Genomic DNA, 24,957 nt, shown 5'->3' with positions numbered 1-24,957 from the left:
TAAGAATAAGGCTTAATAAGATAAAATAAGGAGTAATAAGTTCATATAAGTAAAGTAGATTTAGATAAACAAATATAAGTTGAAAAAAACGGATCCTAAAATATATTTAGGAATTGGACGGAGCTAGATATTTAATTTATCTGAACTTATGTCCATTTTTTTATTGCATCATTTCACTTTTAAAAAAATATACTAACTTTAACTAGATATATCTAATCTAACAAAAACTAGCTATCTATTTTTCTCTCCCTTTTTCTCACTGAATACCTTAGTTTTTCTTCAGCTAGTTTGGAGCTACCATCATCCTTTTCTATGGTAATAAATCCCAATTTCTACTTTTATGCATTTAGTTTTATAGTTTTCGTTAATAATACCCCTTTTCTCTCTCAGTTGCCGAAAATCGAAGGGGGCAAGGGTGGGGGGCTGCGGAATTCGAAGGGGTGGGGGCTACTGGCGAGCGGGTGGGTATTGGTAGTTAGGGAGAGAGAATTAGGGTTAATTAGGATTTTTTTAGGATTAGTTGGAATTAATTAGGGTTAACTGGAGTTGATTAGGAGTTTCTTAGAGTTAATTTGGGATTAATGACTAACGAAATTAACCATCATTAGTCATTAAGGATAATCTAATATATTTTCAAGAAACTCAAGAATATATGGTAAATTATAAAAAAAATATGGATATCTAGTGAATAAAAAAATTGTCAAAAATATATGGTGAAAAAACTATAATTTTTTTGTTTACTAAAATTGCAATGGTTGGTTTTGTAGTCTTTACCCTAATTTGGTTAACTTTAAGTCACAAATTAAACACTCCATCTATAGGCATCATTAGCATGATAAGAGTTCAATGATCCAGGAAGCAGCATCTGATTGACATTGCAAGCTTCTAATGAGTAAAATCATGTGATTTGCATAACATCTAGCATCCAATAAACACAACTTTGGTTTAATTTACTGATCTATATTAGTTCAACAAATCTTCTTCCTGCAGCTTCTTTTCTAACACATAAAAGCTAAATATATTACAACATCCCTAAGGCTTCAAAAGTACAGTACAAACGTACATAATATCCACAAAAAACATTAAAAACCAAGCAACAACTACAGTTATATTTACAGGACCCAAAAGAGCAGCAGCAGACGAAGATCAATTCAGGAAGATGACTGCTTCCTTGGTCTATTCTTTTCCTGCAGCTTCAATTAAAAGAAACTGTTCAACTCAAACAGCATCATTGAAGCCGGGGAAGCAAGGTGTTCTTATAGGCATTCGATATAGATTCTACGTTTTCAAGGAGATCCCTTTTCATGTCTGAAATCTTCTTCTCCGTATACTCCTTGCACCTGGAAACCAAATCGATCATCGCAAATAGCTCATATGCACAGAGTTGTGTTTCTTGCTCACTTAGCCTTATTTCTTCCTGCAGCTTCAACTCGGCATCCTTCATAACAATACAGGAAAAAAAGATGCTTAGATAGAATAAAAGTGTCTATTATGAATGATATACTTCCATAATTCCATATCCTAGTTTATCCTTGCCAGGTACCTTATTGCGAGAGCTCCACCCCTAGACTCTTTAGGGGCTAGAGCCTAGAGCCTAGAGGTGTGAGTAAGGGCTCCCACCCCTAAGAGCCATTTGATAACCACAAGTAAAAGGTAATAAAGGCAATGAATTTATACACAATTTCGAAAAACTTCACATATCAATGCTATGGTAATAGAATTTCGTCCTCATATACACGGTTTTTGTTAGAACAAACCTTTTATAACTCACTTTTTTGTGAAAAACAACCTTTAATTGATTTTTTGGCAACTTAAGACCTTAAAAAAATTGTTTGCGAAAATAAAAGGTTGTTTCTCGCAAAGACTTGACATATAAAAGGTTTGTTGTGACAAATTTCCGAGAATTAATGGATGGTAAAGGAAATTTACGAATAAAAGTTATTTTGAGATGAACAAGCATTACCATGATTTATTACCAGTTTACCACCTACCAAACGGGACGAAGGTCACAAGAGGGGTAAATCTAGTGACCTTTCACAACCACTACAAACTATAAACAGTAAACATCTGATGCTCTCTTACTTTCTTATTAGTAAATCTCTCGCAGCACTACCATAAATATCAAGCAAGAACTTGAAAATTGAAATTGTCTGTAAAGAATTTATACCCTCAAGGTGTCAGCTGCTTCTTTCTCCATATTATCAATGTTATGTGCTTCTTCCTCCATCTCAGCTCTAATCCTTTGAGCTTCATTTGTGCACCAGGATGTGTATTCCTCTATTTGGTTCCTTGTTACCTCAAACTGTTGTTCGCTCTGTAGGTTGCAAACCATATTCCACAAGAATTAGCCTCTCAATCGAAGTTATTAATACTTCATCCATTTAAAAATAGCTGCACAAATTGCACAGTGTTTACTATTTACATCCTACACTTTGATTGTCTTTCGTGATTTAACATAATGAGAACTTGGAAAGCCAAGAGATCAGCTAAAAAAACTAATGCTAGCAAGTAGTAGTGACTAATTACTGCAACTGGAACATAAAAAAAAACAGTTTCCAATTGGAAGTAAAATCTAATTACTGCCAGTGACCTATAAGACCTCCTAATGATGTACTGATATGATTCAGTCCATCTTTTAGGAGCCAAATATTTAATATAGTTTTTTGAAGGTATTGAAGGCATACTGTTAGCAGTTGAGATATATAGAGCAATTGCAGGCAACACGAGGCCTAGAGTTGGTAATTTTTTTTATCTAACAAAGAATAGAGAACTCAAGCTTCAAAAGGTAGAAGAAGGTTATATCAATAAATTCGGAAGTCTTAACTGCAGATGCTACTTCAACCTTGGATCTTCCTCCGAATCAACTCCCCTACCCCCATTTTCGCTTTCTGAACAGGTTTTTAGGTTGTAAAAAGAAGCATTTACATCCTGAAAGTTCTCTAAACACAGATATGAACAATTTTTATCATCTTCCTTAGAAATAAACCTCGTTCTGCGGGCATCTAAACTGAAGCAAGGATATACAACCATAACAAAAATGCAGGGCCGAATTGGCAGACAAGGTTGTCTGGGAAATTGTTGGTGCAAGTCCATCAGTACCCCGAAGAAATGATATAAACATTCTGTCCAATAATTCCAAATCTAGGAGGTTCATTCAGTGTTAGGAAGAGGGCTCATTGTCTGTCGAGAACTGTACCCTTCTCCCTAGCCAAGCTGATCAGCTATCCAAATAGTGTGATGACTGATGAACAATAGAGAGAGAGAGAGAGAGAGAGAGAAAGGGGTAGAACAAAACCAGTTCTAAAAAGTTGTACTTCCCCCATTATTTTTTAGTTGCAACGTTTCTCTTACTTGGAAGTTTCTGATAGAATATAAAATACACTAAGATTATATTTTGTATTAGGATATAGTTTATATTCTATCAGTTTCATCTTAATTGCAACATTTCTCTTACTTGGAAGTTTCATATTAATTGCAACGTTCCCTTATTTGCTAATATCTTCTTTCTATCTCTCTCTTATCATATGGCTGCCACTTTTTATCTATCTCTATCCCTCCCCTCCTTACATGAATTTTAAAAAATGTGTAATTGGGGTATGTTGTAATTATTATAGAACAGAGGAAGTATGTTGAGTATTCTCTCCTCCACACTAAAAAGTTCTAATCCAAATCAAAATTTAACATGTTCAATCCGAACAAGTCATTGTTAAAATCCATGCAGACAGCTAAAGGTTCACTTACTAGCATTTGAGGTTGTTAGTATTCCAGTAAAAACTAAAAAGCATACCTTTTATTTTACCATGTGCTACAGATCAGTAGATCACTATGTTACATGTTCAGTATTTCTGTTCTAGTTTGGTGAGATTCTTTTGTTGTATACTTGTATGTTCCCTTACGGTTTTGCGATGTACAAGTTCTATGCAAACTAATGAAAAAAATCAGACAAGTCTATGACTCAAGAAGATTTGCAAGATGGTATTGAAGAAGATTGTATCAAAAGATAACAAGACACGAAAGGGCATGTGGTAGTTTCAAATACTCCATCCGTCCCAAAATATAGGTCCCGTATTCCATTTTGGGTGTCCCAAAATGTTCTTCCCATTTCCCTTATTTCCATTTTAGAACATCACCTTTTACCTTCTCTCTCCTCCTTCTCATAGGATTTGACACCCCCTTTAATGCTCTTGCAATCTAATTGGTTAAGTATAACCAAAAGCACTTTTTACTCTCTCTCTCCTCTTTTCACATGCCCGCCTATTTAATGTTCCCATTCTTTTTCATTTTTTAATGACAATAATACCAACAAAAAAACAACTCCTCCCTATGCAAGTACACCGCGATCATTGTTTCCTTAATTCTTGTGCCCAAAATGAAATCGGAAATACATTGGGACGGAGGGAGTAGATAGTTTTCTTGGAAATGAGATTTGTTGTTATGTTAGACATGTATTTACATGATTTCAATCTGTATTTTAGATGTTGTATGGCTATTAATCAATGAATTTATCCTTTATTGCTACAAAAAAAAAAAAAAGAGTAAAGCTGCAGTTTGATAATATGAATACTTACTTCATCAATATGCAACTGGAGGGCCTTGAGACGGTTTCTCTTTGCTTCAATCCTGGTAGTCAATTCCTTAGACTGTTCCTGAAGAGCAATAAACTCCTCTAACTTTGCAGTAGTACTTTGCTTGATCTCATCAGCCAACAAGCTGATTGCAGGCTTAAGTGTAGATTTATAGTTTATGCCCAAGACTTCAGCAGGAGTGGACCCTTTAGCATCTAACAGATACTGAAAATCGCCTTGAAGCTTAAGTCTGTGGTGCAATAAACAGTAATCAGGGCTCTTGTAAATAGAGGCAACAATAATATATTTTTTATTATTACCTAATTCACATAAACTGATTCCCAATAGTAGAATTATAGTCTCTCACAGATATTATCTTCAAAGAAAGTCAAGGAAAGTAGCCCGATGACAAATCATTGGGACGCTTTCTAATTTATGATAAATGTATAATCTTCTCCTTTTTTATACAGTTACACCCAACTTATCACCACAAACAAATTCCATAAAATACACTAAAACAGAAGTGAAACAACAAGCTTTCTCCCCCAATAAGAATCTCCTGCATCATGGACTAAATCATCCAAGAAGCCAAACTGACATGAATCATTCTACAAAAAGAGCTGATGCAAGGCTCTTAGAGGTACTATCAATCTATCATTATAGAGAGACAGCAATCATTTGACTTCTACAGATGGCAAAGAAATTTAAACCTATAGTTTAGAAATCTGAATGTGTCTGAGATGAGTTCCCCACCAATAAAGTTAAGATGACAATCCAAAATTCAATTTTTACTAATGGGGCCTAATCAGTTGCTCTTACCTGACCTAAAGCTATCCGGGGAAAAAAAATTGTGCCAAGTAACATAAATGGACAAGATATGAGAAAATTTTACCTTCTCAGAGCCTGGTTGCACTCCACTGAAAGGTTCTCGAGTTCCTTTAACTTCTGGCCAATGAGCGCATCAAGATCCCAAGACTTCTCTTCCCAGGAGCTTCTACTGGCCTCGGCCTCACTTATCTCCCTTTCCACAGCCTGCAGTTCCCTTTTCATCCTCTCAGCATCCCTCATGTTCATTCCTTGAGCCTCAACCCTCTTCTTGAGCTCCTCATTCTCCTCCTGTGTTCGCCTGATTTCCTCAACCTTAGCAGCCAGCTCCTTCCCCTTCTCTTCCAGCGACTTCTGAGTGATGGAATTTGAATCCTGGAGAGAGTCAACATAGCCTTGGAACTTCTGCAAATCACGTTCAAGATCCTTAAACCGACTCTCATACATCTCCCTCTCAGAAGGTTTGGTTTTCAACTTTTCAAGCTCCGACTCCAGTAACTTCCCTTCATCATCAAGCGACTTCAAATTAGCTTCCAATGAAGCCTTTTCCCTCTCCATCTTCTCCGAAAATTCTCTATCCAACAACTCAACAGCCTCATCATCACCACTCATATACGGCAAGTAACTATCCACAGCATAAACCATAAGAGCATCCTTCATAAACGAAAACCTGTTGCAAACATATTATAAGCGACAATTTCATCATCTTCAAATCATAAAGGACATGGAGTACAATGCATATCACATCCCATAGCAAATTAAAGAATTTTCATTAACTAGAAAAAAAGGTTAACAATTCTTCAACATTATGAGGTAACATCATCCAATTCAACATTAGGGAATCAATGAGCAACTACTCCTTCCATTCCAACACACTGAGCCATGATACACTTCTAGTTTATACATCACAAAATAACAAGCCACTTTCAATTATTATTCAAAGCATATTCTAAGTAATCCTCTCATTTACAGCTTCCATAAGATCGAATGTGGCTATTCATCTCACAAGTATAAGCCAACTCTTAAAGGAGTTTGATTTCCACCTAAAATACCTTAATTGTCCTTTATATATTTTTTGAAGTTCTAAAATTTAATGTTAATATGCTAGAAAGTGTACTTCCTCCGTTTCATATTAGATGGTACGCTATGACATTTTATACTATTAATAAATTTCACTTTGACCATCGATTGTGATTTATAGTGAATAAAAATATAGTCATGTGGAATCTTGTTAGATTCGTCTTAATATGTATTTTTCGTAAGATGTACTTTTTGTAATTTTTACAAATACAAAATTAGAAATATATGTCCTTAAAAATTTTGCATTAGCATGCATGAAAAGTGAAAGTGTACTATATCTAATGAAACGGAGGGAGTATATGTTTTTATAAGTTAAAGCACGCATTGCACACATTCACATTTGTATGTAGTGTATGACATATAGCACCAGTAACATTTCAAACGAAACAACATTATCAATTACAAACTCAAACCAAATTGAACATATACTCATTCCTGAAACCCTAATTTCCGAAACTAGCAGGAAATCATTACAATAAACAAAATTGTCAAAATTAGTAATTAAAAAAAACCTGTCGGTTTTATCTTCGGAATGAAGATGATCAAGGTAATCAGCAAGCTGAACAAGCCAATAAATAACAGCAAGCATCTGCGGGAAAGCATGAGGAGCAGCAGGGGCACGAAGCGCAGATTTATTGATCTTATGAGGGCAATTTAGGTATTTCAAGAGCAGAAAAAGATCATCATCAAGAGTACTATTATTATTCCCCTTAATTCCAGAAGAATTGCCGGAGAAACCGAAGCGAGAGAGGAGAAATCGGAGAATGTCAGTGACGACTTTGGCGGAAGGTAAGGGTTTGAAGGAGAGAGAAAGTGAGATGTTGTGCGAAGAAAGGTAGGCGTTGATGGAGCGTACCATGGATTGTTTGTCGGTGTGGTGGCGGGAGTTGGTGGTGGTGGTGAGGCCGAAGGAGGATGAGGAAGGACGGCTGCTGCAGAGACTGGCGTCGGAGTCGCGCCCGAATTGAGGTGTTGATGGTGGTGGTGGTCGGAGAGATTCTCTCTCCGTTGACTGAAGTCGTGATGCGGCTCCTCGAGGTTTCATCTTTCTTCAAGGAGTTCGGAAATGGAGAATGGAGAGTGGACAGTGGAGAGTTTTGAAAATTTTCAAATGGAGGTAGGTAGGGTAATAAGTATTACTAATTCAAAAGATATTCTCAGTTTTTCCCTCCAAAACTATTTATGTAGCATGTAATATTCACTATCTTTGTGAGTTACTTTTTAGAAAATATAAAGAATAAGGTTGAGAGTATTTTATAAAATAAATAATATTAGTCGAAATGTTATTTCTAAAGAAAACTTTATCTCCTCTTTTCTTCTCCCTCGTCACTTTTCTTCTTCTCCCTTGTCACTTTTCTTTCTCCTCTTCCGCACTACTTCTCCTCTCCTCCCCTAAGTCTTCTTCGTCAGCCTTAGGTTGTGCGAGTCAAGAGTGGATTTTGCATAATCAGAGGAGCGGGTCTGGAGATAAACTTAGTGGTTGCCTCAGAGATCCTTCACTCTATGAATAAGAAGAAAGGGAAAAGTGGGTGGTTTGCTCTTAAGATTAACCTAGAGAAAGCCTATGACAGGGTAGAGTGGCCATTTGTTAGGGAATGTCTTCAGACTCACCACTTAGATCCAGCGGCCATCAATTGATCATGGATTGTGTGTCTAAGGCGTCTTTTGCTATCCTTATTAACGGGAGGAAAAACGGAGGAGTTTCAGCATACTAGGGGCTGAGGCAGTGGGACCATATCTCCCTGTATTTGTTCAATGTGTGCCTTGAGGCTCTGACTAGTATGATAAACGAGAAATGTCATCTAGAATATTGGAATCCGTTTTGGGTAGGGAGATGTCGGGTTCCAATCTCGCGCCTTCTGTTTGCAGATGACCTTCTGCTCTTTAAAAGGGTTGATGCATCTAAGACTTTCTCTGTACGCCAGTGCTTGAGGTCTCTGGTGAGAATATTAATGAAGCAAAAAATAAGCTTATTTTCTCACCCAATACCCCTAAGGATCAAAGGTATGAACACTATAAATGTTGAGGAAAACACGAACCTTGGTACCTACCTGGGTTTACCTATATCCCATAAGACACCTACGCGAGTGAAGGTCTAGTTTGTAGTTGATAAGGTTAGATCTAGGCTGGCTAGTTGGAAGACCAAGTTCCTTTCAAGAGCAGGTAGGTTATGTCTAATCTCATCCACCCTGTATACTCTTCCGGCATATTACATGCAGGCGACCATGCTCCCCAAAAGCACGTTAAAGGATTTGAATAGTATTTGTAATAATTTTATGTGGGTTGAGGAAGGGGGTAGGAAAAAGCTAAATCTGATTAATAAACACACAACATTCCTACCAAAAGATCGTGGGGGTCTGGGTATCCGAAGCCAAATCCATATAAACCATGCCTTCGTGGCCAAGCTTGGGTGGAAGATCGCCCAAGACCCTCCTAATCTTGCGCAGGATTGCATTATATCCGTATACTTACACAGAAATCAGGTCAAAAAGTTTGAAAACGGTTCGGTCATTTAGCGCAACATAGGCATAGGTTGGGGGCTTATCAGTCAACATAGTGAGTGGAGTCTGAAGGGATGGGAATAGTATTAATTTATGGGAAGATGACTGATTGTCTGTGGGGCCTATTTGGAGCTGGGTTCAGGGACCCCTCCCACAATCAGAGGATTGTAGGAAAGTCCAGAGTCTAGTTGTCGTAGGAAATTGGGACTTATCTGATCTCCCCATCGAGCTTCCGGGGTACATTGTGTATCGTATTCTAAGTTTCCCCCCTCCTCCTGAGGGATCCCAATTATCCGTAAATTTGTTGAGGCCAAGGGGTAGCTACCCTATAATGCTCTTCTCTCGTACCTCCCTGAGGAGGAAGACATCCCATGGATTTGAAAGAGTCACATGGAGTCCAAAATTAAGTTTTTTATGTGGTTGGTGTGGTATGACCGTCTTCCTCATAGAAAGCTTCTTCGTATTAGAGGTCTTGTTGTGTCCTAGGTGCCATGAGCTTACGGAGGATAGTGCACTTATCCTTGCGCTCTGTCCTAAGAGTTTGCGATATTTGGAATCTGGAAGGAGTCCCCTTGACCCTTTTTGGGGACCTCCAGATGTGGCTTAAGGTGAACATGCTGTCTAAGTGCGAGTTTCGAGGGATGCCTTGGAATTCTGTTTTCCCTTATTTATGTCACAAAATTCGGAAGGACGGAAATACTTGTGTGTTTAACGCTAAAGACCCTGCCCCCATTATAATGATTAGCTTCAGAGAGTGCGAGAGATTTCATGAACGCTTCCCTGAAAAAGGGATATATTATTGTGTTCCCGCAGTTTGATCAATCCTCGAACTACCACATGATTCATGTTGATGCTTCCTCGTTGGTCCTAACGAATTAATCGGTATTGGGGGAGTAGTAAGGGATAACAATGGGAATTGGCTTTTGGATCTTGCAGCTGAGCTCCTTGCCATCTTAGAAGCTATGCAGTGTATGGAAAGTCAGGTTACCTCAAATGTGATCATTTACTTCGATTGTCAGAATGCGATGGATCTTATTCTAAGGGACAGAGCTGACATTCACTTGAATATATTAAACTTTGCACGCAGGGAATCAGGGCGAACTAGAGGATTCTGATTAAACATTGTAATAGCCAATTCAACCTTATAGCAGATAGTATGGCTAAGTAGTGTAGGAGCATGGAAGCAGCTTGTATTGTAACTAGGATGCTTCCCACCAACCTAGTTATTGTATTGATCAATTAGCGCTGGACTGTAATAGTTTTAACAGTATTGATAATGAATGAATGAATGACGATCTTCGTTTTATAAAAAAAAATAGTGATAGTGAAAAAAGAAAAGAGGAAGGAGAAAGAGGAATTTAACTTGGCTTGTCCCACCTTGAAAACTAAAAACTAATAGTTTGTGGCTTTGTGTCCATAAACTAATAAATAATATTCATAAACAGATAAGAGAATAATACATAAGCTAAAAATATAATGATAGTTTGTGTCCATAAATTGATATATTATATTCATAAAAGGATAAAAGAATAACCTAAATTGATACAAAAATATCATAAGTTGAAACTTGGCTTAAGCTAATTGATACAGAAATATAACTTTAACTAATTGATACAGAAGTATAGCTTAAACTAATAAAAAAAAAGTGCCTTAAATTGATACAAAAATGTCATAAACTGAAACTTTGTCAAAAATATTAACAAAATTTTGGTGAATGTGCCACATGGAAGCCAATTCCATCAATAGATCGTTTTGCACAAGCGTTTAGACACATATCCTCTTGACCTCTTCAATGGTGGTTAGCTTAAATGGCGTACAAGATCTGCATGCAAAGCATGACCACCCTATACCAAAGAGATTGCAATAAATAACTTTGAAAATCTAGCAAGAACAAACTGAAGAATATGTGAAGTCGTCATTAAACTAATCTAACTAAAGGAATTGAAAAAAACAACAAACATTTAATCAGGTTAGCGATTTGAAATATATTTGAATTGTTGTTGAATTACAAGAAAATCTACTCTACATCAAGCTACAACTAGAAAACCCAATAAAATAGCTAGAATTGTTTGTTACATTAATGTAAACTCCGTAATCTCGGAGTATTACCATTGATCAATATATATAGTGTTTACAAAATAATAATCCTAACCATTGTAGGACTCCAAACTATATAGGGATTATACAAATACATCCTAAACAAATGAGAAAATATTATCCTAAATATATTCTCTATCACACACCCCGCGGTCAGAGCGGGAGAAAATGCACCAGATGGTGGAGGATAATATGATAACCTAATAATAGCGAGGGAAGCAGTTCCAAAACGCACAACTTTGGCCTATGACGTGCACAACACATTTTTAATTTTTTTTTCTCAAGATCACTCCTAACTGAAACGTTTGCTTTTACAAAAATAAAGTGAAATCGTTAAATTTAAACCATCCCTCATCCCTTAATTACATACTTAAACCCACCAAAGCTTAATGATCACACCCAATAACCCGACTTAAAGTCTTAGCCTCCTCCTCCCCCGCCCCTCTCGAACAACCCATATTTGGCTCAGAGCTAAGTAAAAATTTGAAATACTTCCTTGTAATTTTTATTATCATGGTTTAATAAAACTTGTTTTTCTTATGTGTAATTATTATCAATCAGAAAGACACACACAAAGAAAAGCCCCATGAGAAGTGATCCCAAGTGATGCTAATTACACTAACCAATGCCATAAGAATGCAAAAGAAGGCGCCTGATCAGTGATCACATTTAAATACTTCCATTCATTTAACAAAATAGCACCCTCTAAAATCTAAAAACAATAAGTTGCAACTGAACCTGTAGAAGACTAAATCTGAGTGAAGCAATCCCAGTGAATTCCAACCAAACTAAAAAGCCTCTACCAGAGTAAAGCTGCTGTGTCATAGTGCAAGAACATGGATTCTTGTCAAATTGCCTAACACAGCTCAAGATACACACAAGAAAACACTTTCATCCACTTCAGAGTTCAGAATCTTAGCTTTTCGGAGACAGGCGGAAGTACCAAAAAGGCTGTCATCTCAAAGTCTTTATAGGTAAAAGAAATTGACAAGTAAAGAAACACAAAGAATCAACACATGAAGATCTATTTTGGAAGCATGATGGAAAAAATAGATCCTGAAATGCTTAACAAGTTAGTGAACTCACTTTAGTCCTCATAAAAATCCGTCCTGAAATGAAATATTCCAAGAGGGATTTCCCTCACTCCCCACCAGAAAAGAGCATATTGGAGAATGATGAAATGTACAAAAACCTTAAAAGGTGCGGATATTAATCTTAAAGTTTGCTCCCCTGCTCAAGAATCCTTTCAAAAACAACATACTCCTAATTACGCACTTTGTTTTGACCAAGGGAAAGAACAACAATAACATATATGAAGCAAACTTTCAAAGACTAGTACAGCGAGTGAAAGCATCACGTAAGTTCTCGCAGAAAATGCCACATAAACCCACCAAAGAGTAACTTTTTGACACAAAACTACCAGAACCCAGGACACCCTCTTGGTGTACAAATCCACTTCAAGCTCACAACGTGATCTTTCTCTCCCCTCCCTCTGAACCTAGGAAACAGTTCAATCAAACTGGAGTTCTGTTAGATAATTAGCTCATCAACCAGCAACACACATATAAAGTTATAATGTACACGATCTCTTTCCTGAGCCACAAATTTGACCAATTTATAACTACCAAGAAACTCATTCAGGCAAGATTGAAAGCTTGAAACTCTTTCATTTCTGTAGCATCCATCAGACTTCTAGCAGTGCAATTTCCATTAACAACACCACCATCCATACCACTAGAATTACTATTACCCCTTATCCCCAACCATCTCTGCCGTAACCATATGATGTAATTCTAGTCCAAATAGGCAGCAAAGCTTTTTGCAATTAGAGGGAGGGAGGGAAAAGAGACAGACAGATAAACACATCCCTTATTCAATGTCAATAACATTAATGCATTGACATAATTTTTAAGGCCTTTCCTTCCATCAGGCCCAGGCCACGAAACTCCACATGAGGTCTGATAGTTGTTACATTTGGTATTATGGGACTATTCACATTCACCACTTAGACCATCATTTGTGCTTTATACGTAAGAAAAGATATGTATTTCTGAAATATCTGTTGGAGTTTATAGTAGAAACACTTTAAGTTTTGCTTCAAAAGAATATGACAAGTCTTTTGCCATTGTCCCACATTGAAAGAATAGAAGGGAAGAGTAAGGTTTATAACTATTACTCTTCCTCTACCACTTTGAGTTGAGTAGCAATGAGACTTTTATTTACGTAGTGATGTGTTTACCGCACGCGCGCGGCCCGGTCCGGGCCTTGAGCCTTCAGAAATAAACTTAACTATCTTTTTGGGTCAATTATTTATCAGCATTTAATGACCTTTTTTGTAACCGATTAAGTTACCGTTTTTCCCTAAGTGACCGTTTCCCCTAATTTCTCTCCACGTCTTTTGCCATTAACCCCATTTTCTGACCGTTTTATCCCACGTAATCAGCCATGATCTGATCACGTTTGTTTTTCCACTTCCTAAAAATACCAGCATTCGTTGAACACACAGAAAACAGACACATCTTCCTCTTCTCTTCCAAAATTTCTCTATTTAGGGCAATCTTCTTGAGCGTTCTCAATTTACTTTTCTATCGACCCCGGAAAGGTAGAAACCGTGTATTTCTGGAGGTTGATTGTTGTGAGTCCGTGTGTTGTAGCTGGGAAAATTCAACTTTAGGAAAGTGTTTAATTCACGCCATGGTTGTCAGATAAGTTTAATTTCTTCGTTACCAGTTTTCATTCCTACAATATCGACCTTTATAATATGTACAAATACATAATTGGAGATACTAATGCTCAAAGTTTTACATCGGCAAAGGTGAAAAGTCAGGGTATAACTATTCAATAAGAACAGAGGGAATGCTTGTTAGCCAATAATTCATTATGAACCCACCAAATGTTTGCATCTTTACTAAGAGATTGATGTGAATTTAATGGTTGTAAATTGCAAGATGTCAAACAAATTTCAGTAAAACAGAGAGGAAGTGCCTGAAGAATATCTCAAACAAGACACTTCAGTAAATCAGAAAGAATAGCATCTAAAAATAAGCCCCCGTCGCTTCTTTCTCACTTCTTTAGATTGGATATTGGACAAAGGAAAGAAAGAAAAAAGAAAAGTACAAATACTGCTTAGTGTAGATGATTTAGCCTTTGTTCTGGTCAACTTACAAGTTTCTAAAAAGCTTCAGCAAAAAGTTCATTTCAGCAACAATAATCTCAAAAGGAATAAGTTAATTCATAACCAAAACAAGTTAATCTGAAATCAGTAGAAAAGAACAAAGCCTATACCACATCGCCATGCTAAAACCTGAACATGATCTATTTAATACCATATTTGAGCTAGTAAGTAAAGAAGCTTACCTTATAAGCAACAATATGTGCTATGGGAAGCCCTTGATTACCAAATTTTGCAAATATAGAGAGATCGCCAATAAGATCCAAGACTTTATGGCGACAGGGCTCATCATGGTAACATAGAGGAGGATTTAACCAGCCTTTTGAGGCACTGCACAAGCATTTCACACATTAGTTCAAAATACTAAAGCGCCTAAATAGAAAATGTCACAACACAAGCAAATGTCAAACAGAAACAGGTGAAGTTATAGCAGTTACTAATAAGAAAACTCATAGTTCCTTACTTGGGAATCTAGCATGATTTGTCATATTTAGATAGTATAGCAGCGAGTGTGAGCCTAAAGAGAAGCTGAATACAACCTTCGATCACATCAAGAAATCAAAGAAATCTCCTCTCCAGCCACAGCACATATAATGACAAAAAGGAAGACTTTGCCACGATATATAAGCCCCTTTAACCTTCCAAACTTCATATATTGTATTTAAATTACCCAAAAGAGCAAAAGTGGCAGCTCAATGGATTCCTAACGAACTAAAAAATATCTACCAATGAAACATTGACACTTCATAAAGCAAAAGCCTTGGTCTTAGTCACTAGCATTCTAGCAAGACATAAAATGCGCATGTGAGGAGATAAAGAGTCTCTAAACCTGCAGATTATTACATAATTTGAGATTTCCCAAAGTAGTAATCCGAAGAAAAACATTCACCAGTATCAAACCTCGTCCAAATAAATTGTAGAATGAGGGAAGGATTAAGAAATTGGAGTTTTTCCGTGGGTAGTTGCACAAAGAACATCAAAGGACCACAGGGTATTAGCCAACCTCAGTATCACACTCTCCGTTCATGGAAATCTAACAAAGAATCAGATTCAAGTATACTTAACCAATGATATCCTCCATCTCCCACTCATGAGGGTCCTTTGAAAACAACATTCCCAAGAGAAGCAATCAACATGCCTCACCCAGAAAAATACAATGGGAATTTTAGAGCATCAAGAGCCTATAAAGAGAGGAAAAAGGTTACTAAAACTAAAAGGCAGCTCTCCTGCCAACACTTCTCCTGAAAAACAAGCGCTGCCCATTACCCACATTATATCTGACCAAGGAAGAGAATTAAATTACCTATGAAACGATCTTCTAAGGGCTACGATGTACAAGGAACATCATACCCTATTAACATATTCCAGCCATTCTCTAGAAGACAACACCTGCTCACTGCTGTGAATCACTCTGTACCAGGGAGAATCAGCCTCCTGCAATAAATGCCACCACTTTCCCCACTAAAGAAACTTTATAATCAGCAAATTATAAAATCTAAGCCACTGATTTGTCTACAAGCAACATATTGTTGACTTTACTGTTTTGTAGCCTTTTTCAGGATGAATTCAGTACATTGGGTGGGAGTAGGAATTTTGGTCCTGTGTACAAGTCAGTGCAACAAAAGTTTCCGGTTACTGCATGGAGGTGTCCTTTATGACCTTAACTGAGCTTTATTTAATTAGCCATGGCTGGGTGATTCACCAAAGTCAACATTAATGATTTTTGGGCCCTGGGTTGTTTCTTTGGACTGATTTACTTCAAAGCAGCAGCAGCGTTCTGGAAGTGTTTCTAATTTATAAGCAGTATTTAGTTGGTCTACAACAATTATTGGATGGCAGCTTTCCTTTTAGAATTCTTCGATGTTCAAGGAGTATCCTTAGTTTGCTAGGAGTTTGACAAGTTGGGAATTTTTCTTTGCGTATCAAGGGAAGCTTGTAGATCTGGATATTCTTTCCGTATTTACATAGCTTCTGCAGTTTAGGAGGCTGTATAAAGCTCTAAAACTATATTATTTTACCACACATTTGATCAATTATATCCAGAAGTTAGCATTGTAATATGTTCACGTTTATATTTCCATACGTTGAGCTGTGAACTCAATTTCAAGAACCCTTCACTTGGCCTGGAAAGCTAAGACAAATTTATCTTCAAGCTTGAACTTAGGGTGAACAAAGCTGAGTGAAGGTTACTGGTTACAGAAAGTCAAGATTTTACAAAAGCCGCTCCAATCTCCTAGCTACAATGATTGGGAGCGGAAAAGGGGAAAGAATATACAAAGGAAAATCAGAAAGACAAGTTCAAATGAGGTATACTGTACCTCTCCCCCACAGAAAATAAAGCCTTTTCCATCCATGTAACTTCCTAGACACCTTCTCCATGACCATATATCAAAAACTACTCCACGAAGGATTATTTCCTAAAGAAAGACCAAGGTAAGCAAGGAAAAAGTAATGAATGACACACCTATATACTCTTCCTTTTCTGTTATGGATGAGCTTTGCCAGCATAATATTTCAACCAAACCACACAAGTGTATTCCAAGTAAGGTGACAATAAACATTTCCTACTGAACACGAACTTGTGTCGGTAAAAACAAGAGCCTACCTACAAACGATAGCATTCTCTAGTGAACCGCCTTTTATGAGTCCCCTCTCACGCATCAGCTCCACCTGTCAAAAGAATCAAAATAAGTTCAAAACCTGACATATATTTGTCCAACCTGAACAAGTGTTATTGACATGGACTGAAACTAAAGCCTATCTTTAAATACAAACAGAAATATAACAGACCACTAAAGCAAAGCACAACTATATAGGGTAACCCACTGAGCATGACTTGGTTCTAGATAAGTCAAACAAGGGTTTTTTTTATCATTTGTTAAACTTTAATTTATTTGTATTAATTAGCAAAAAGTGTTAGCACTTCGGCATTTCTTAATCCATATGCATAAATATCTCAAACATCCAAAGCGTAATTGAAGAGTTGAAAATATCAAGGAGCAACTTCTTAAGTTAACCTCTTCATATACACAAAAGGTTCTGGCAGAAGCTATTTCTGTAGCATAGAAAGACCTGTTGAAAACACCGGAAAAGAACCACTGGCAGCCAATGGAAGGTACCTACAAATACAAAGCGACGGAATTTAGTTTCCACAATGCTTTTATCAAAAAGCTTACACAGATCTATTCTCAAAAAAGTCTTTTATAGGAAAAAAAAATCACAATTAGTTCATTGTTACTGCATAGTATTTTTCCTAGAGTTCTGCAGTTGTATTATGCAAAAGTATCCTATCCCTACCAGGCGTGGTGAAGCAAGAAATACAGAATCACCTAACACAAAGACCTTTATATATATGTCAAGTCCACAGGAGGTGTGTTCTTAATTATCCTCTCTCATAGCATGTTTTTTTCATTCCACAGCATAAGCTATCCATATCCACAATTCCACAATCACGAAAACACTATTTTGTCGGCACTAGTTGAGAGCCGACTATGCCTAGGCGCAATGCTAGGCGTTGGACAAAGCCATGAAGGTTAACATATGTAGCTCTTGAGAGTCGCACTCGACTAAGGAGCCATACTTGAACCTTGGATGTCCAATGGGATGGACCGCGATCCTGAAAGGGTGCACGTGGAGGAACGTACGAGCGTGCCCATGGTTGGTCCCGACGAGTCTTATGAAGTGGCGGGATGCGTGGTTGTGTTAGCCTTGGTCCACAAACAAGCGTAGAAAGGTCCTTAGCCTAACGGTTACAAGGATATCCACGTGGTGGGATCATGGGGTACGGTTACCATGCGTTGGTAACCGCCTAGCAGTTGTAAATGGCATATTGGCATGGCTTAGTGACTGAACAACAGTTACAAAAGTGTGACTAGTGGCTAGTGGTTATTCCTTGAATTAAGGAGCGGTTATTGGGAAGTTACAAGAGTAGTAGGGAGGGAGGTTGTTCAGCGAACGGAAAGCAAAGTCTCCATACTAACAGTGAAGGCTTCGCAGCTATCCAGAAGAGAGCCTTACTCTATGGGAATGCTTTCGTTTTAACTCTTCCTTCCTAGACGGTAGGAGCTTCTACCTTTATTTAATAGGTATCATCCTATTTAGACTGACTTAAATCTGCCTACAGTTACATTAACCACCCAAGATACCCCATGTTCCCCTTAGAAAGTGGAGAAATTACTAATGGTGGGAGAGAGCACCATCCTAGAACATAGGTATGCGACCTTGGTAGGCAGTTACGTCCAAGGCCATGGACGGTACGCTTAAGTGGGTGGGCAGTTAAGCCCAAGACCATGGATGGTTACGCTTGGCTTGGTGGGCAGTTACACCTACTACCATGAGTGGTTATAGTTGGCTTCGTGGGCAGTTACAACTAAGGCCATAGACGATGACGCTTGGCAGTTACACCTAATGTCATAGACTGTTACGTTCGGCTTGGTGGCAGTTCCACCCAATGTCATAGAAGTTTATGCTTGGCAAGGTGAGCACTTACTCCCACATCGTAGATGGTTATGCTCGACGAAGGGAGCTTTTACGCTCAAGATAGTCATCTACTTGACAAGCGGTTATGCTAGATAGTTCTACAACACGCTTGATGGAGTGGGTGGTTTTCTAACCACCCATGTCCCTCCCTATCTCCCTTGAAAGAGGCGCCCAATCAGAGGAGAGTGGGAGAACTTCAACGCACAAGAGAGTGCAAGGATCCTCGATAGCATAGTGGATAGTTACTTAGTAGTAGGTAGTTACTTGCTTACATGGCTGGGCTATAGCCAACACCTTATATTATATATAATGTCTTGACTTAGGCATTTGGCAGTCATTCTTGTTGGGGAGTTTTGGCCTTTTACTTACGTTGTTCTCTCAAAGCGATAAAAGTATTCTTGTGTGTGCTTGTGTATGTTTGCCTCTACTTATGTTATTCAAAGCTAGTAGTGTACGTGTGCGTGTGGGGTGATCTCGACAATGTCTACACGCCATCACGGGAACCTCTTGTGTGCGGAAAAGAGAAGTTAAAAAATTTTCCCATGACAGTTTGGTTCGACCTGCCGGAAATTTGAAAATCATTGAGCACCATGACGAGAACACCGAAGCGACATGCCAAGGGAGTCTTGTGTCCCAAACTCAACCAAGAAGACCTCCTCCTCCAAAGGGGCTCTCGATAGATGGTATGGGTTTTCCAAACCTACACCCTAACTCCTCTCACTTGAGAGGCTCACCTCCATTAACACGCTTCTCACAACCCACAGGAATGGAACAATAGCTTATTAGCTAAGATCTTTATTATTCTCACTAAGGAATTCTCATCAACGATATCTGATCAGCGTCAGTGGCTTAGTTACAACATGAATATAATAGCTCACTAAACATAAAAAAAAAAAAAAAAAAAAAAAAAACAGAGAAAAGCTAAAATAATAAAATAATTGTTTAAGGTCTATGGCCAGAGCGAAAAACGGGTGCTACTTTAATAGAAAATGCGTCTCCACTTGGAAGTGGATCAACTTCCGTCCTTGTAATGTTGGACTAGCTGACAAGTGTGAGAGCTTACTTTCTTGCATAAAGAGGTAACCTTCCATCAGTTGCATCCAACTGTTGATGGAGCAATGAGGGATCCACAAGAGGACGGTAAAAATTCAGAGACAAACATCCTATACAGACACTTGACCAAGTCTAATAAGACCATAGCTTTAAAGGCTCCAATAAGGGGTGTTACTCAGAGTCAGAGGGCAGGATGGCTGAATAGCTCATTGACAAACACGACCAAACAATCTCTACATAAATTATCAAGCCAATATGGAGCAACTACGCTATGACATTCTGTAGCATTACATAGATTGCTTTTCCTTTTTGGTGTCCAAGGGTGAGAAGCCTAATAACTCCCACTACGAGGTCGAGTATATAAAACTGAATTACTAGTTCAGCAAAAAATTTCTTTATACAGAAGAGGAGGAGGAAGGCCTAAGAATCTCTAGTGAAGATAATTAATCACTTTAATTGGGCAGATTCACCGACATGTGGCCCTCAAAATGATATCCTCAAACTCTAGCACCCTAAGATTGTTGTCATGTTCTCTAACTGAACTAGGGGACGCTATTTTAGCTCTTATGCTTTCTTGTCATTGAAAGCCTTCCGCACCTATTCTCACGAGTCACCTCCACATCACATACACATGCATGTTCTCATATAGGGCTATCCTACCTAGTAGACTAGTACATCTGCTATCAGGACCTCCTAGGTCTTGTGTGCTCGATTTTACCACCCTTATCAGTAGTAAATGGGTCACGTCCGCATTTCTATTTCTAATACCTTTCCTAAATCACTCTTTCAATCTAATATTTTTTTAATTAGATTTATTCATCAAAAACTGCCATCTTGATAATTTTTGACCAACATCTCAATCCATTAGCACAACTATGATAAAGTTATGCCATGAAAATATGGAAAGAGGCTCTATTATTTCCTCACCTCTAGCTAGTTCTTGTAAGCATAAAGCAGTTCAGAGGCATAGAATAGATGAGAGCATAATATGTCTAAATAATTTTAAAAAGCTTCCATCTTGGTAGTTGTTTTTGCTTCACAGCAGCAATATTGTCAAAGCACTTTACAAATTCAATAAGGTGGTAGTGAAATGGTACATTATGCAGATTCCTTAAAAAAAATGTTACAAAAATTATTTAGTAGCACAATCAAAATTCTATTTGGAAAAGAAAACACCAAAATCTAAAAATAAATAGGAGTGATACATGAACAAAATATTAAAGAGAAAGTAACTTGGGGAGGACTATACCTGCGGAAAGTTGATGCCATAAGTAATATGAACCTCTTGAGATGGAAAAACTGCAATAAAGGAGTCATTTCTCTTTATATGAAAAGGCACATTGACAAATGGTGCCAACTTTTCACAACTATTGCCATTTTCATCAGCAGCATCGACTATGCCAGCTTGTTCTATTTCCTCCACCCACTCCCTTGCAGAACCATCCAAGATGGGTACCTAAAACCATGAGAGCAATAAGTCTTACGCTATACTTCTAACTCCAATTATCAAGTCAACCAACTTCTCCGACAACCTCAATAATCACCAACATTACATGGTCAGAAACCAAACTATGGTAGAACGTTACTGTAAATAGATACACAACCCTTTAAAAGAATCTTATTCACCTCAATTCCTTAGGTCAACCCATCTAAGTGGGAATACTTTTAAATTTGGCCTTAATTTCACTTGTTAAAATCTATTGAGAAAACTTTATTGTTCCATGTATTACAGCAACTTGCTTAAGTGTAACAAAATATTAAGTCAGCAGTGAAAATCTCTCAACCTTTAAACCCACTTCTATCACAACAATAATGCAAACACTACATAACATAAATCTTCACCGAGGACTTTTCAATAGAACTTGCAATCCCTAAAACTGACACTTCAACACAAATGAAATCGATACGACGCCAATACAAAGTTACTAAGAAAAATCCAAATTTGACAAAATCAAGGCAAACCTAACCCAGCCCAATTTTATCAATTTGTCATAAACAGTTTATGATACTTCCTCCATTCTAAAAATAAGTACAACACTTACAATTTCCGGAAGTTTCAAAATAAATGCAACATTACCCTATTTGGAAAATAGGCACACTCTCTTCTCATCATCATCACATGGTCCCCCCTTGTACCTCTTTCTATCTCTCTTCATCACATATTCACCTTAAATACTGTGTCTCTCCTTGCATTTATTATGGAACGGAGGAAGTATATCTTAATAAAGACGAAACTAAAATCGAACACAACCTATTTACTCGAATTGCCAGCTTTAAATTCTTTTAACACATAACATTTGCATTTCATCATTATCAAAACAAAATAAATGAATCCCATCAGCAAAGGTAGAAGATGAGTCAAGGAAAAAACCTCAACAAATGGGTCATTCGTATCCGAAGCAGTGATCTCAATACAGCAATTATCAACACCAGTACCCTCCAAAGCAGAAAGCAAATGCTCAACAGTATTAACCATAACACCATCTTTACAAAGTGTGGTACAAAGAGGTGATTCTTGGACAAAATTAATGGATGATTCAATTTTATTTGAACCAATTTTAAAGTACCTGCCTTTTTTGGCGAATTCAGGCCATAACTGTACTTTGATTGATCTTCCTGAGTGTAAACCAATGCCTTGTTTTTCTATACAATTGGCCAGTGTTTTCTGAACTTTGCCTATCTGAGAATATAACAGTCAAAATAAAAACAAACTGTGATGAACTTATAAAGTTAGAATCTTATAGAATGAAAATGGAGGAGAGAGAAAGACTAAAGAGGTTGTATTTTAGTTACCGATTTCCATGAAATGAGTGCAGAGGACTTCAGACTGTTGAGAGTCATTTTTGGTAGAAGAAATTTTGTTGGTTTTTTTTTAATGCAAGTTATGGACCAACGAACCCACTTGCTCGATCGTGGGGATTTATCTTCAGAATTTAGATGTTAATCTAACTTATAGAGTAGTTCATGTCAAATCCCCTCCTCTTCATCTTTGTACTTTACTAGTTTTTATATGCACGTGATGCGTGCGAAGATAAGTAGAAAACTAATTTCTTTTAGGAGATGAAGAAAATTAAATTAATTATTAATTATTTCTAATAAATTAGGAATATTTGAATTGTTGGTGGTTTTCTTTTTGTAATATTTTTTTATTTTTTAAATTAATTAGATAGTTTTATTTTTTATTTTTTCATTAAAGTAAGTAGTTAGAATAGGGATGTCATGAAGGTAAAATGGAATTTCTAATATTTTGGTGTCCTACCCCACTTCTCATATATAATAGAGATTTTTAGAAATTTTGTTGGTATTTTTGTACCGTCTTGGTGACTCATATTGATAAAAAAAAATAGAGTAATTTATGTAGAGAGTTTTTTTTTTAAAAAAAACATTGGAAGCCTGGCTTCATATACACATGTCACAAGATATATTTGGTTTTATAAATTTAGTAGATAATTAAGTTTTTTTTTTCAAAAAAAGAGAAATTTCATAATTGAGGGTCAAACAACATCTACAATATAATAAAGAAAAACAAGATACAAAATTCGTCTTCAAAAAATCTACAATGAAGTAAATCGAATAATACAGTCCAACCCCCTTTTATTTGCCGAATCAAGCCGCTATTAATGAGGAAGTATATCATTCTTACATAGTTTGGGAAGAGTATTCCTGATCAAGCCATTTTGAATTTTGATGTGTGAAAGCCGAATAATAAAAGAGTTTGTCTTGTAAGAGATCACCTACTTTTAAATTAAAATTAGGCAATAATAAGCCCAATTTTAAAAAGAGAATTAGCCCAATAATAACTAGTTTAATTTCTTTCTGTGACTAGTTTAAGAGTCCTTTTTGGAGAGATGGTTTCACGTTAGTGTTAACGTGAGACCGCTGATGTCATGCGCGTGCATCAAAACAACAATAGAATTAGTTAAGCGCTTGCACCTATTAGTTATGCTAACCTTAAATTGATTCTAGATGAATTGGTTAAGCATTGAAGTATATTAGTTAGTCGCTGGAGTATATTAGTTAGTCGCTGGAGTATATTAGTTAATCGCTGGAGTATATTAGTTAAACGCTGGAGTATATTAGTTAAGCGCTGAATTATATTAGTTATATCATGAAAATCAAATTATAATGCATTTTACTGGCTATAACTTCAATATCACGCATAAATAATTATGTCTTTCTCAAAAAAACTAATGCACTAATTCTATCATAAATCCTCCAAAAAAAACCCATCATGCTCTTCTTCAATAAGTCAGACAACAAAGAATTGCAACAAACCAAACTAGGGCAAAACTCACCATCTTCAATCAAGAAACCCTTTTTCTTACAAACATTGATCACTATATCAAAGAAGAACAACCAAAGATGAGAAAGAAAACAAATATTGATGAATACCCAATTGAGAATGTGACTAGTTGAAGAAATCCAGAAGTTTAGTTGGATCAAAAAACTGATTATGATGAAAAATAGATTTAATAATATATGGGTTTAGCTATTTAGTGATGTTTGAAGAACCCATTAAAATTTCTCAGTTGTTGTATTTGAGAAGTGTTAAAATTTCTTCAAACATTTTCGCCATTGGAGAGATTCAAGGTGGTGAAATTGCAGGAGATAATTTGAGTTTTGTGCGTTTTCTGTGTAAAAAACAATAATAACTAAATACCCAAATATCATAACTATTTATCAGAAAATAGTAACTAATAGCCAGAATCACAATTATCAACCATAAACCCATAAATGAAGGCCGATGCTAACAATTGGAGGAAAAACAGACTCGTCTCACGTTAGTGTTAATGTGAGACGGTCTTTTATAAGACTTTGCGCTGGTTTAATCCATTTAGTAACTAGGTCTACTTTTATATTAAAATTAGACGCGACCATTTTTTTTAAAATAATTTTTGATAATGTGTTAATCAAATTGAGACAAATTAAGGAGTAAATCTTAAGATGAAAAAAATAAAAATAAAAGTAAGATTAGCACAATTATAAATGGCAACAATATGGATTGGGTATTTCATACTCCATATCTGAACCACCTATATGCAGATTGCAGACTCAGTTTATTTAGATTTAGATTTAGGTTTGGGTCAGACTTGAGTTTCATTTGGGCTATGTATATATTTAATGTGGATATATTTATGGACTATGTTATTAATATAAAAATGATGCAAAAAATATGATATTTTAT

General features: G+C 36.8%; 2 protein-coding genes across 4 annotated transcripts; both read right to left on the bottom strand.

Annotated features, from left to right (window-relative positions):
- Positions 1 to 889: 889 nt before the first annotated feature.
- LOC104887148 (kinetochore protein NDC80 homolog) lies at positions 890 to 7,605 on the bottom strand. Its single transcript, XM_048638203.2, has 5 exons — positions 6,983 to 7,605; positions 5,458 to 6,060; positions 4,569 to 4,815; positions 2,168 to 2,314; positions 890 to 1,438 (listed from the first exon to the last, which is right to left on the bottom strand). Exons 1-5 carry the CDS (start codon positions 7,513 to 7,515, stop codon positions 1,229 to 1,231), a joined length of 1,740 nt encoding a protein of 579 aa, XP_048494160.1. The 5' UTR covers positions 7,516 to 7,605; the 3' UTR covers positions 890 to 1,228.
- Positions 7,606 to 10,704: 3,099 nt separating this feature from the next.
- LOC104887149 (probable UDP-3-O-acyl-N-acetylglucosamine deacetylase 1, mitochondrial) lies at positions 10,705 to 22,708 on the bottom strand. 3 transcript variants are annotated; one of them, XM_010671749.3, is made up of 7 exons: positions 22,566 to 22,708; positions 22,144 to 22,452; positions 21,022 to 21,228; positions 17,258 to 17,359; positions 16,846 to 16,910; positions 14,426 to 14,570; positions 10,705 to 10,815 (listed from the first exon to the last, which is right to left on the bottom strand). In XM_010671749.3, the coding sequence occupies exons 1-7, from the start codon at positions 22,611 to 22,613 to the stop codon at positions 10,771 to 10,773; spliced, it is 921 nt and encodes a 306-aa protein (XP_010670051.2). In that variant the 5' UTR covers positions 22,614 to 22,708; the 3' UTR covers positions 10,705 to 10,770. The 3 variants fall into 3 exon arrangements, 2 of the variants coding, with proteins under 2 accessions (XP_010670051.2, XP_057248424.1); XM_057392441.1 differs by having other exon boundaries at positions 22,144 to 22,483; positions 22,566 to 22,677; XR_007270906.2 differs by lacking the exon at positions 10,705 to 10,815 and adding an exon at positions 15,544 to 15,674 and having other exon boundaries at positions 14,483 to 14,570.
- Positions 22,709 to 24,957: the final 2,249 nt, after the last annotated feature.

The sequence above is a fragment of the Beta vulgaris genome, chromosome 2 (genome assembly GCF_026745355.1).
Source record: "Beta vulgaris subsp. vulgaris cultivar EL10 chromosome 2, EL10.2, whole genome shotgun sequence".
Taxonomy (NCBI): Eukaryota; Viridiplantae; Streptophyta; class Magnoliopsida; order Caryophyllales; family Amaranthaceae; genus Beta; species Beta vulgaris.
This window is presented reverse-complemented; position numbering and strand designations above follow the sequence as displayed.